The sequence below is a fragment of the Urocampus carinirostris genome, chromosome 8 (genome assembly GCF_059441175.1).
Source record: "Urocampus carinirostris isolate Australia breed hairy pipefish chromosome 8, RoL_Ucar_1.0, whole genome shotgun sequence".
NCBI classification, from domain to species: domain Eukaryota; kingdom Metazoa; phylum Chordata; class Actinopteri; order Syngnathiformes; family Syngnathidae; genus Urocampus; species Urocampus carinirostris.
In genome coordinates, this window is record NC_142356.1 from 29,638,014 (window position 1) to 29,651,385 (window position 13,372).

The following is a 13,372-nucleotide window of genomic DNA, read 5'->3' on the forward strand; positions in this document are numbered from 1 at the left end:
AGAAAGGAGGCGATCAAACTCCTAACTAAGCACAGACTCAAAGATGCCTGTTACATCTCTGAAATATCAAACATTGTTCCTGTAGTTGTAAGTGCTCACATAGGCACAATTCTTGTTTCTTACTCAAGCTTTGTTACTCAAACTGAAAGTGCATCTCTACTGAACTTAAACTAGGAACTTGCAGATATTGCGGACAGATGATTGTCACCTACCACATGGTCATTCATCTGACAAATAAGACGACTAGGAGGCCTGATGGACTGGCGGACCCTAAGACCATAACGGTCAGGTTGAGCACAATTAACCTGAGTTTGAAGGTCTGGGACAGTCAAGTCTAAACAGTCAGTATCAGGGGAGTCTGCGTCCGGATGGTCAGGGTTCAATGGGGTCTCGTCTGGGAGACCCATACCCAAAGGGATCATGTTTTCAGAGCACTGTGATGGGCTTTCCGTATTGTCACTTGAAGTATGGTCAACATCTTGTTCGGGGATGTGCTGACTTCCTCGACTGGATGTATCAACACTGCGAGAGTCGGACTGGGCATCAGATCTGCTGTCTAGTGAGTTATCCTCTACCTCTGGATGAACTTGCTCTTCACCTGCCTGTATCACCCAGTTTACTGTACGGACATCAGTGTCTTCAACCGCGTCAGGTAAATCAGGGCATACATCACTTCCATGCATAGCAGCGTCAGACTCTGAGTGTTCAGATTCGCTGGCCAGATCATCCTCTAAGGGCAAGAAGCTAACAGAGAGCAGCAAATTCCTGTGAACTACCTTTTCTTTGCCCGTCAGACAATCCTTGACTCTGTAGACATTGAGATCAGGCTTGACTGATATGACTTCATACGGGGTTGACTCCCACTTATCTGCAACTTTGCGTTTCCCCGGGACACCTCTGTTGGCGATCAACACCCGGTCTCCCACGACGAGAGGTGATCCTTTGGCCCTACGGTTGTACAGCTTGGCATGACGAGTCTGTTCTCTGAGAGTATTCCTCTGTACAATTTGAGCAGCTTCATGTAGATCTTTCTTCAGATGGCGTACAAAGTCAGAGTAGCTGACAACAGCATCATTGGTATTAGCATGTTGAAACATGACATCGACAGGGAGACGAGGGATCCTACCAAACACTAGGTAAAACGGTGCAAACCCTGTTGTCTCATGCTCTGTGCAGTTATAGCAGAATGTGAGCTGCTGCAGCATTTGTGGCCACTTTGCTTTGGGCTGAGGGGGAAGGGTTCTGATCATATCTCCCAATGTTCGGTTGAATCGTTCTGCGATGCCATTTCCCATGGGGTGGTACGGAGTGGTATGGGATTTCTGCACCCCTGCCATCTCTAGAAGCTCTTTGATCAGTTTGCTCTCAAAATTAGCTCCCTGATCAGAGTGGATACGCCGTGGGAAACCATAGACAAGGAAGAAATCCTGCCACAGACGGCGAGCAACTTGTTTGGCGGTTTGATTTCTGCAAGGGAAGGCGTGCGCCATCTTGGAGAAATGATCAGTTACGACCAGGACATCTACAGACTTGTTCTCTTGCTCAGCAGTCCAAAAGTCTATACAAACCAACTCCATAGGCTCAGAGGTGACTATGTTCTTGAGTGGTGCACGGTTGTGTGGTTCCGGTGTTTTCCCTACTACACAGCGCTGACAGGATTTGACATAATTCACAACATCACGTTCCATGCCATTCCAGAAGAATCGTTGCCTCACCAGAGACAAAGTACGGTTCTGGCCTTGGTGACCTGCTGAGTCATGTAAACCTTGAAGGACTTTCTGTTTCAATGAATCAGGCACCACAAACTGGAAGATTTTCTTGGCCATGTGAGGATCTTTCCTTATTTTGTAGAGCATGCCATTCTGTATGGTGAGTCTGCTCCAATGCTTCAGTAGTTTCATCACACTAGGCGACTCGACAGCTCTCTCACGCCTGGTAGGTCTCTTGTGTCTATGCACAAAGTACATGGTCCTGCTTATTGTGTTGTCCTGTTCTTGTAAACCAACAAGCTGACTCTGTGGGAGTGCCGTTGACTGATCTCCCTTCTGCAGAAGATTGACGTTGGCGTCTCTTCCCATCACTTGACCCACGCCACCAGTGGACTGAGCACTGAAGACAGCAGCAACCTCTTCTGATGTCACAGAACCATTGGAGCCTGATGGAATTGCCCTTTTTACTGACTCGTCTGATGTCCCAGCACTCTCGTCTACAACAGCGTGACAATTGTTGGATACTCTGAACACCTCTTGCACAGTACTGTTGTTCACCCTGTTGACTTGGTCCAAGAGCGAAGTATAGGGCTCGGTAACAAGGCGATGACCCACACATGACCGTACAAATGGCTCACGGCTCAGAGCGTCGGCTACGATGTTCTTTGGTCCGGGAATGTACTTCAGGTCAAAATTGTATGCAGCTAGCTTCGCTACCCACCGCTGTTCACACGCATCAAGTCTTGGTTTGGTCAAAATGTATGTAAGTGGGTTATTGTCGGTCCACGTGGTAAAGTGTCTTCCTTTCAACCAATGGCTGAATTTATCACATACCGCCCATTTCAAGGCAAGAAATTCGAGCCTGTGTGCAGGGTAGTTGAGCTGGGAGCGAGAGAGCGTCTTACTTGCAAAGGCGACTGGTCTGGCTACTTTTCCACCAGGTGGCAGCTGTGACAGGACTGCTCCAATCCCATCAAAGGATGCGTCGACAGCCAGAATAAACGGCGCATCAAAATCTGGGTGGGCCAGAGTGACACCTGTCACGAGGTCGTGCTTCAGTGTTTCAAAGGCGTTCTGGCATGCATCGGACCAATCTGCAGGCGTCAGCTTCACTTGACCTTTCTTGCGGGCTCTCTTGCGCTTATGCTTGTCACCAGATTCAGATGTGAGCCTGAACAGAGGTTTTGCCTTCGCAGAACATGCTTCAATGAAGCTTTGGAAATACATCACCATGCCTAGAAAAGATCTGATTTTACTAGGGCATGGCGTCTTGCCATCCGACTCCATTAGATCAGCGACTTGTACGTCATTTATCGCTCTCACTTTCTCGGGGTCAGTCCGAATTCCATCCTCACTGATGACATGCCCAAGAAATTTCACAGTCCGTCTGAGGAAAAAACACTTTTTGGGTGCGAGCTTGAGGTTGTGTTCCTTAAGGCGAGTAAACACCATCTGCAGGCGTTGGAGTGCAACTTCCTCTGTGGGGGCAAACACCATCAGATCGTCGAGGTAACATAATAGGCTCATGAAATTCTGATCACCAAATATTGACATCATCATCCTCATAAATGTTGCTGGGCTGTTGCAAAGTCCCTGAGGGAGCCGGTTGTACTCGTGAAGGCCGAATGGTGAGGAGAATGCCGTGTACTTTTTGTCGTCAGGGTGCAAGGGGACATTGTAGTAGCCTGACGTCAGATCCATTGTGGAGAAAAAGGCATTTCCCCCAAGTGCGGCCAAAGCATCAGCTTGATGCGGTAGTGGGTAGGCATCCTTTATGGTTCTTGCATTAAGCCTTCTGAAATCAGTACATACCCTTAGTTCTCCATTCCGCTTCCATATGAGAACAAGCGCAGATGCATAGTCGCTAGTCGACTTCTGAATAATTCCTTTCTCTTCCATCTCGTTCAGAGTCGTCCTCAGTTTTTCATACTGACTTGGTGGTATACGTCTGTAGGGTAGACGGAACGGCTTATCATCAACAAGGTGGATACGATGTACAAACTCTTTGGCCTCTCCACAGTCCATCTTATGGCGAGAAAAGATTGACTCGAATTGTTCGATGATATGAAGGAGCTTGTCTTTACACTGCAGCGAAACCTCACATGACTTCAGGTCAATGTCTTGCAGTCCCAGAGCTTCCAATGCACGCATCATGTCCTCTTCTGACCTGGGTCGGACCTCTTTGCTCTGTACACTCTGCACGTTGCACTTGACCTCCTCTGCATTGGGCAGGTCTTCCGCTGCGATACAAGGAGACACATCTGCAATTTTCCTGTTTCTTCTCAGCACCACAACTCTGTCCGTGGGATTAAAGACTTTAACAGGCACCCATCCATCTCCCCAGAGTGGAGTAACAACTCGTCCGACAAGGACTTGTCTGGGCGCAGCCTTAGATTGGGTTGGCTCAACGACCACTGTGCTGCCCGCTGATGCCCCGGCCAACTCAGGTAACTTGCCCCAAATAACGTACTCGGTCCGTGGATTCAGCGTCACGCAACTCTTGATCTTAACTGTCCCTACCTTGTCTGGAATGCAATCACCTCTCCATCTCTCTGTGTTGGAAAGCATTGACAGGAATTGACTGTGGTTATCGGACAGACCGTTGTCAGGAGTGGAAACTAATCTCCAATAGCCATCAGTACTTTTCAATTGAGTCAAAATATATTTGATGGCATTGCTGCCAAGGATCATCTGTTCTGTCTGGCCTGGCACCACCATTACTGGTATTATCATTTGGCACCCGTAAACTGTGACGTGAATGTCGTACATATCTCTGGGAGAAACTTGGTGTCCACCGCAGCCTACAATGACATAATCATCGGCCGTGTAACTCATCATATCAGGGAATTGCTGCAGGAGGGACTTAGCCGTGTCCTCACTTACTGTACAAGCCATCGACCCACTGTCCAACAGCGCTCTGAAAGTGGGGCCTTCTTGCACAAGTACAGGTGTGTAAAACAGTTCGTCAGTCTCCGCTATTCTCTGAAACCCCTGAAAGATCAGCTTCTTCGATGGAGGTATCTTGTTGCTATACATCTCATAAATGGATTTATTATCTTGCATGTCAGGCTTCACATTAGTGGTGGGAGGTATACTCAGTTGATCTGCACTGTTCTCCCCTAAGCGCAGATCAGTTAGTTTCCCTGAGGCAGCGGGACAACTTTCGTCACTGGACAATCACGTCGAGAATGTCCTGGGGCATGGCAGTGAAAGCAAAGGTTTTTGTCTCGGCAATGAGAGAGAGCACTGTGGTCGACTTCTTTGCAAATGATACATGGCTTGTCAGTGAAACCATTAATTCTGTCTCCAGGTCGCCTGGTTGGAGCTCGCCTTCTCCCTTGAAACTGGTTTGAGGTAACACGTATCAGAACCTTCTCCAACATACTAATAACGTCCGTTAGAGAGACATACTGTGGGCTCGAAGTCTGAGGTGGCTCGTGCATGAGGGTTGGACCATGGTTCACCTCAGCTTTGTGTACGGCAATTTCCGCTCGATTCGCAGGTTGTTGTAGGGAATCTGCTTTGTAGCTCTTCTCAGCGTGGTATTCATTCAGCACCTCTAGTACCTCACATGCTGACCACTTTTCGATGGTTTTTGATCTGTAAGTGAGTGCCAGTTCCTTGCATGGGCAGTTCCTAATAAACATGCGAGTGACCTCTATTTCAGGGTTGTCAAATGTTTTGCCCTGCTCACTCAAGCACTCAGAGGCAAGGTCAGCTGCTCTGTTTAGTCTCAGCCAGTAGTCATAGGGGTCCTCCTGGTGTTTGGGCAAAGTTGAATAAAAGTCAGCTAAAGAGACAGCAGAGTACTTGGTACAGCTAAAGTGTTTCCTGAGGAGACTATAAATCATGTCAGGGCGGGTATAGACGTCTATATTACTGTTTCTAATGCCAAACCTAACTACATCTTTAGCTTTTCCTCTCAAATGCATTTGGATTTCCTCTGCTTGCTCTTCAAGTCTCACATTACTCTTCTTAATAAATGTCTTCATTAGATCTTCCCACTCATGTAATTTTATTGAGTCTGAGCCATCCCCATTAAATGATGGTGGTTCTTTAACCTTTCTCTGTGTAACCACCTGAACCTGTGTTACATCTGACACATAACCTGGCTTACTCAATGTGTTTGCTACATCTTGTGTGGCAGCAGCGCTAGGAGCTACTGTATTGTGTGACTGTATACGTGAGAAAATGCTATCAGCCAATGTATGTCCTATCTCCTGAATAACATTTGTCATCTGATCAGCAACACCCTCAGAAATGTCACTCGTGCTCTGATTAAACATGTTTCAAATATGTAAATGAGTCAAAATCACAAAATAAATCAGGAGCCTGCGTAACACGTCACTGTATAGCAATTTTAAATACTGTGAGCTGATGGCATCATGAAACAATGTGGCAGGTAGGACAGTCCTCGGTTCGGAGAGTTTGATAGAAGTCACGGGTCACGGCACCAATGTAACCGCGGTGTACGTGTCCCACCAAAGATCCACATTCACGCTGGACTGGATGATGAGGTTTTTATTATTACAGTTTCTGCAAATGGATGAGTCACAACATTAGCTTTTTCTGCTGGGTTTGATCTCTTTGATCTCTTTGTAGTACTCTGGTTAAACTGACAACAAAGCATATCAAAGAGCTGTCTTTTCACTTTACAGAAAATACATTTTAGAATATCACAATACATTTATAAATCTTTGCATTTTAACAAGATACTTTTAACAAGAGATCGTATAGTGGATTTTTAACGTTTACAATGAATTCAACATGTTTTTCTTTACTCTGAATTTTAACCAACATCATCCTTTTTTAATGTATATGAAAAAATAGGAATAAAAACAATAATGAGTATAAAAATGGGTACAATTTACCTGCAAATGGATGAGTCACAACATTAGCTTTTTTCTGCTGGGTTTGATCTCTTTGATCTCTACAAGGGGAATTAATATTTAGTAAAACAGAAACAAAACGAAAATAAATCAAAACAGCTTGACAATATCAATCACATTACTATGCATGGTGAGAGATTTGTCAGCTGGGGTTATAATGTTTAAAATTAACTTATTTTGTGGAGCACCAAAAGATATGTCTTACCTTTGTAGTACTCTGGTTAAACTGACAAAACCCCGCCTCCTGGTCACATGTTAGAAGCCAAAACCAAACCCCACCCCATACCAGCAGATGGCACTGTTGGACTCAGCATTGCAGGACATTTACCAAAAACTATACACATATTTTAGCAGGAATTTCAATAAAATAAAAGTTATTATTACACCCGTTACAGATAGATAGATAGATAGATAGATAGATAGATAGATAGATAGATAGATAGATAGATAGATAGATAGATAGATAGATAGATAGATAGATAGATAGATAGATAGATAGATAGATAGATAGATAGATAGATAGATAGATAGATAGATAGATAGATAGATAGATAGATAGATAGATAGATAGATAGATAGATAGATGGACCGACGAAAAGATAGATAGAGTTAGGAGAGTGAACATGACGGAAAAAAATGGGCTCAAATTCACAAAAGACTCAGATTTACTGTCGTTTTGGAAGCAAAACAGACCGAGACTTAAATTTATTTGACTGATGGACTCACCAGCAGATCCAGCATGAATCATTTGATTACAGTGATTAAGTAAATCAGATGATTGAGAAGAGGTGCACACTCCTGTTGTAAAGTTGAGTATAATGAGTCCAAAAATGTGTAGAACCAATGCAAACCTAGGTGATTCCGTTAAATCGGCTTTTTAAATGAGTAAACCGACTCAGCACAAACATTTTAGGTGATTTATTTCACTTGAATCACTAGATGCATGAGGGATTTAAGAGATACGATTCACCGATCTGTCTAATCTGGTAAACCACTAAAGATAGCAGTAGACACTACACACTGAGCCGTTTCGGCTCCTTAAAGTTAGTTTAAGGAATCTTAGGGAACATTGAACTTTAGAAACATTTCAAGAGCAGATTCAAGCCATCTAGTCGAATCAGGTCACAAATCTGAAAAAACTACCTTAAATTTACTTTAACTGATTCAAGATAATGGATTCAACAAAAACATTGTAGATCAATAGAGATTTGATGTTTGACTTGAGAAAAAAAGCACTGGACTGATTCAGTTAAATCAGGTAGCGGTCTCAAATAACAGCACCTTCCAGACAAAAACTAGCAGATTCTGGTATTTTACTTGACTGATCTGATTGGCCCAAATGAGCGCATTCATTGGGCGCTGTCACAAAAAGTGAAACATTTGACGATAGAAAGTTTGCTGATGCGTCATCTTGCATTTAAGGGCCACTTTAAGGTGTCCGCAGAGGTATTTTTAGAATTTCGTTCGGGGCATTTTGAGCACTTCCATTCACAAGTCAGAAAAGGTACTAGACGAACCCCAATGAAGACATAGGGGTTGCAAAGTGGAGCTGATAGAAACGCCCGCATGAGTTCAACCAAATTTCAAAATATTGAAAAAAGAAAGTTGCACTTTTTTTGAGAATTTCTCCTTTTTGTTAAGATAATGTGAAAAAAACATTTCAGAAATAACAAGACAACATTTTATGAGAATAAAGTAGCAACTCTGGTAAAATAATAAGAAATTCAAGAATAAATAAAATTAAGTTTGGTATTGTGAAAATGTGATAACATGGATTTCGTTTTACATTTTGTATTTTCATTTATTTAAAAAAATCCTGTTTTTAGAAGCAAAATCCACTTCTTATGATGAATTAAAGAAGCACTAACAACATAACTGCTCAAGTAATTTTTGTTGACCAACTTGGGCACTTTTGCAGATTGTAACGTTTTCAATGGGAAGATGGTTAAGGCAAAAATCTCAACTTGGTCCTGAAGTGAGTTAGGCACTTATTTCATCAGTGTGACAGCATTTATTATGTATAGATGTTTATATTTCTTTGTATATTTGACAGCACTTAATTTCATACATAGTTTTGTTTTTTTTCATTTTAGAAATGTTATAAAGTTACAATCTTTATGGCAATCCTAAAGTTTTTGCTCAAAATATAATTGTAATCATCACTGTTGCTGTTGCTGGACCTTAGTGCCTGCCGCCTTTGTAAATAAAAATGTTCCGTATTTATATAGCGTTTTTCAAGTCAATGAAGACCTCCCAGAGCACTTTACAATGTGCTTTACAACGTGCTTCACACCCATGCACACACACACTCACATACCGTTGGCAGCGTCAGTCATGTAAGGCAACTATCAGTGTCTTGTCTACTGTGCACCATAATATCTTACTAGATCGGCTGGACAAATGGATTGGTCTCTCAGGAACTGTCCTGTCAGAGTTCAGATCCTACCTCTAAGATAGGACGCGTTGTGTAAAATATGGTGAAATGACATCAGAACCTTTTAGTGTTACCTGAGGCGTTCCACAAGGTTCAGTGATTGGCCCACTTCTTTTCAGCGTTTTCATGCTTCGATTAGGGGATATTATTTGCAAGTTTAATATCAGTTTCCATTGCTACGCAGATGACAGTCAACACTCAATATCTGTGTATTTTTTGGTAATGCTTCATCCATTGCAACCTGGTCATCCTTTTTATTTTATTTTTTATTTCATTGTTTGTTAATGCAACATACATTGTAGCCTGGTCGTCCTGGAAGGGGGGAAACCCCTCATGTGCAGTCCCTTTTCAAGGTTCATTCATTTCCCTTATGCTGAGGTTTTTTAATTTTCCCTTGCCCTCCTGTGAGTTTTAGTTTACGGGATGGTAAGGTAATAGTCTGTAGTTTGCAATAGGCTGTGGTCAGTGCAGTTCTTTGAGACTCCTTATGATACAGGGCTAAACAAATAAACATGACTTGACTTGACTTTAATTATTACAAGGTAACATAGTTATTTACCTAAGGGATATATTCTTTGTAGGTCGGGTGTTTTTTGAAAGTTTTGTGATAAAGATTCTTAAAAGGTTCTTTTAAGTAATAAGTCACAATCTTGTGGGAATGAATTTGTACAAAAGCTGGAATTTTTAATAATACAATTGTTTTTTAACAAAAGCGACAGACGGACAGGTTGGTAGGTTGAAGGATACATACCCTTTCTGTGTCTTCCTTAAACACCGAAGCTTTGGTTGTGTTTTTTGCATCTTGAACAACGTGAAAAAAGTCCCAGTACAGTAATGACAATTTCCACTGGTTAACAAACCCCCCCGGATTAAAAACAAAACAAAACAAAACATTCATATTACACATTTTCTTGTCAAACACTTGTGTGCACAAGAGTGTTCAGTGTAGACAGCCAAAAGGTTCCAGTCAGAGTGCCAAAGTGTGACCTTCACACTCTTACTTTCTTTCAATACAGAGCCTGAATAATAGATTCGGTTGAAACAGAGCAGCCAAAGATGAAATATGAATTAAAATAATGTCCAATAAAACATGGTCAAGGGACTCTGTGCGAGCGTCAGTGTGTGCGGGTGTGCACATTTGTGTGCGAGTGATGTGCATTTCAGGTGAATTATATTCAAGTTTCTTCTACAGCAGCCCCGGTTGTTGGAGACAAGCCCATTGGTCGTAAATTGTTTGTTACTTCATATAAATGCCACAAAAGGTATCAAAGATGGGAAAGAAAATTAAGCATCAGAGCATGCTTTTACAAGCATGTTGCCGATCATTTAATGTATGTTACACCTAACTGCATTGAGTAGTTAATTTATTCAACACAAAGGAAGCCTTGAGGATGAATGCTAATTGTTGTAACAATATCTATCGGACAGATAAAGAAGAAAATCAGATAATTACATAAAAGGAGCTAATTCTGTGTTTGTTTTTTGCCATGGGTAATTTGTGGTATAAAAAATATATAGACTGAATACAGTAAGTTTCCTGATCTCTATTGGTCAGGAATAGAAGGATGGTTTTGGTACTAGGAAAGTACCAGTTATCGTGTATCCCTATGAGGCACGGTTAATGTGCCTTTACACAACATTGTAGATACAGATTTGACAAGAAACAACAACACTTATTTTATATGGATTTTCTCAACAGCCCCAAAGTCAATAAAAAATACAAATATGTGTTGTTTGTGTTACATAACTATTCATTACTAGATGGCAGACATGGCTACTCACTTACTTAGAATAATTTTTTTAGGCTAATTGGGACAGTGCGCCCCCATGGTATGCAAACTCTGCAAAGTAGCGCCGCTGGCCAAACCCTGACTCATGTTGGTACTGAGCCTTTTTTTCTTTTCGTAACAATCCAAAATTCATAATGAAAAACGTTTCCCATTTTTAACACTTTTTGCATACTACTTGCATTCATGGAGTCGCAACACACCTCGCTTCCTTTGAAACAGGAGCCATTCTGTTAGTTTATGCTTCCTTTTTTATATAGCGAACTGTTTTCAGGGGTATAAAAAAACACTATTTTTACAAAAATGAGAACAGTTAAAAAAACAACAAACCAGCACACTGTCAAACGCAGTGCACGTTGAACGCGCTTGCCGGCCACACTTGGTATGACATTTGAGATTTAGAACGGTGGATGCTGGCCAGCCAATCAGAGACGTGGATTCTGGGATTTGTGTCCCTTCTCCTGCCTGCAAGTTATGCGGGCGCATCTTTCGCTTGTGGCTGCCATCTTTATATGGTGCGAAGGCAACTTGTGGGGTATTTTTTCTTTTTTCTTTATTTTTTATTGAATTTTTTCCTAGCCCCAATGGAAAAGGACTTAAGTATGAATCGTGAAATGAATCAAAAACACTCGGGTGAATTGAGAAAAGGTATGCTAAATATTATCTGTATTAATTTTTAAGTATTTTGCTTTGTCTCCTAATGTATTTAATGTCATTAAAGATGGGATAGGTCGTTTGAGGTGTCCTTTAAGTTAAATGATGTTTTCTCTATTAAGCATGTGTTTACAGTGCCCAGCTGAGTTCAAAAAGCCTTTAAGCTATGTTTTCCACTGTAACTATCTGCTTTTATATTACTTTAATCAGAGTTGTTCGAGTGGAATACATTAAGTTTGAGGACAAGACCGGTTTCAAATACAGTCCAAACATCAACCCAAACCCCAAAGAAAGAGAAAAAATAGGAGTTTATTCAAGCACTTACTTGTTTGTGCATCATGAATAAGCAGACTTTGGCTGCGATTTTGACTTTGAGCCAGGAGATGGTAGCGGAAAATAAGGGTTCCAAATTCCACACGGCTCCTTTAACTATACATGGATTGCAGTTGAACTCATTCAATTTCTAATCAGAAAAAAATATAATGTGCAGTGTATTGAAATCTGAGCCGCTTCAGTCACGTTAACTTATTTATCTGGCTGCTTCTGAAAAACCATAGGGAAGGCTAGGCCAACGGCACGTCCTTGGCAGAGGTAACAAAGCAATGAAAGCATGTCTGTTCTCTCCACAGTTCAAATAAATTTCACATTTAGTGTACGGCGGTGAAGCGAAATGTTTAATTTGGAAAGCGAGAACACAGATGGCCTGTTGAAAAGCAATTTCATTGCCGCCAAATGCCACCAGATGCTTTGGCATCTCGCAAACGCCTCAAGCACAAGTTTGGTTTAAAAGTTAGTCATGACTTTACCAACGGGCCACAACAGTGTAGAGCACGAGGACGGGATAAGCTTCTCAGAGAGAACGTTTTTAATTGTCATATTAAACGCCTTTGAGAGCATCCTGACCAGCTGCTTCACCGTGTGGTATGGCGCCTCCACAATGTCCTGCCGAAAGACCCTGCCGCGCATCGTGAGAACAGCGGAAAAGGTAATTGGTGTCCCTCTCACGCGCCTCCTTGACATATACAACTCCTGCCTCACTAGCAAAGCCACCAGGATTGCAGATGACCCCACCCACCCAGCTCACAGCCTATGTCATCAGGAAAAAGACTGGAGTCCCTCAGAGCCAGAACCAGCAGGCTCAATCACAGCTTCTTCCATCAGGCTGTCAGGACTCTAAACTCTCTCCCTGACATACACCCACCCAACCCTCTGCCTTCTGCCAAATTGTTATTTAGATTCCGGCTAAACATTTCATTCAGAACCTACTGTACATATCTTTATATTTTTTAATGCAAACTTTTATATGTTTATATGCATACTTTTTTTTTACAAAAAAGACCCCAAAAACCCACTTTTTGCTATTGTTCCTGATGCTATATGTTATTTGTATTGTGCCTCATGCATTGCATGCTTGCATGCGGGGAACAAGAACGTAATTTCATCAGTGCTATATGTTGTGTATATTGCATATTTTAAAATAAAGGTGAAGTTAAGTTGAGAAAAAGAAATTCAGAGGCAGTGACCAATTGATAAATAGGAATACTGGCATATTGGAAATACTATTTATGCATACTGTGCTGAGCGTCTGCAGTTGCAGAATGAGGCACGCCATTCTCTCGCCTCATGGCAGAGGGTGATAGTGAGACAAATAATACTAATTTCTCGCAAAACACGAGCTTCAAACAATAGACTTGGTGAGTCTAAGCAAGATAAAAGCAAGTTAAGCCGTCCTATATTATTTTTTCTCATTGCATTTACTTTTTTCATATGGAGGATTACTCATCTATTTGTGCTTTTATTTAAAAGGAGCAGTCAAAAAGCTAAGGTAAGACAATACAACTTTTTTTTCTATGCTACAGTTCATATATTGTTTTCTTGCTCTGCCAATGAAATAATTAA

At 41.7% G+C, this 13,372-nt stretch overlaps 2 protein-coding genes across 2 annotated transcripts in view; one reads left to right on the top strand and one right to left on the bottom strand.

Annotated features, from left to right (window-relative positions):
• Positions 1-13,372, bottom strand: part of LOC148361551 (protein ELFN1-like) — a 114,838-nt gene that overhangs the window by 31,073 nt on the left and 70,393 nt on the right. The gene's annotated exons all lie outside the window — the stretch shown is intronic.
• Positions 12,270-13,372, top strand: part of LOC148361552 (sialoadhesin-like) — a 97,167-nt gene continuing 96,064 nt past the window's right edge. The window contains exon 1 of the mRNA XM_088342927.1: positions 12,270-12,458. Coding sequence (XP_088199053.1) covers positions 12,270-12,458 — 189 coding nt within the window. The remainder of the gene's footprint in view (positions 12,459-13,372) is intronic.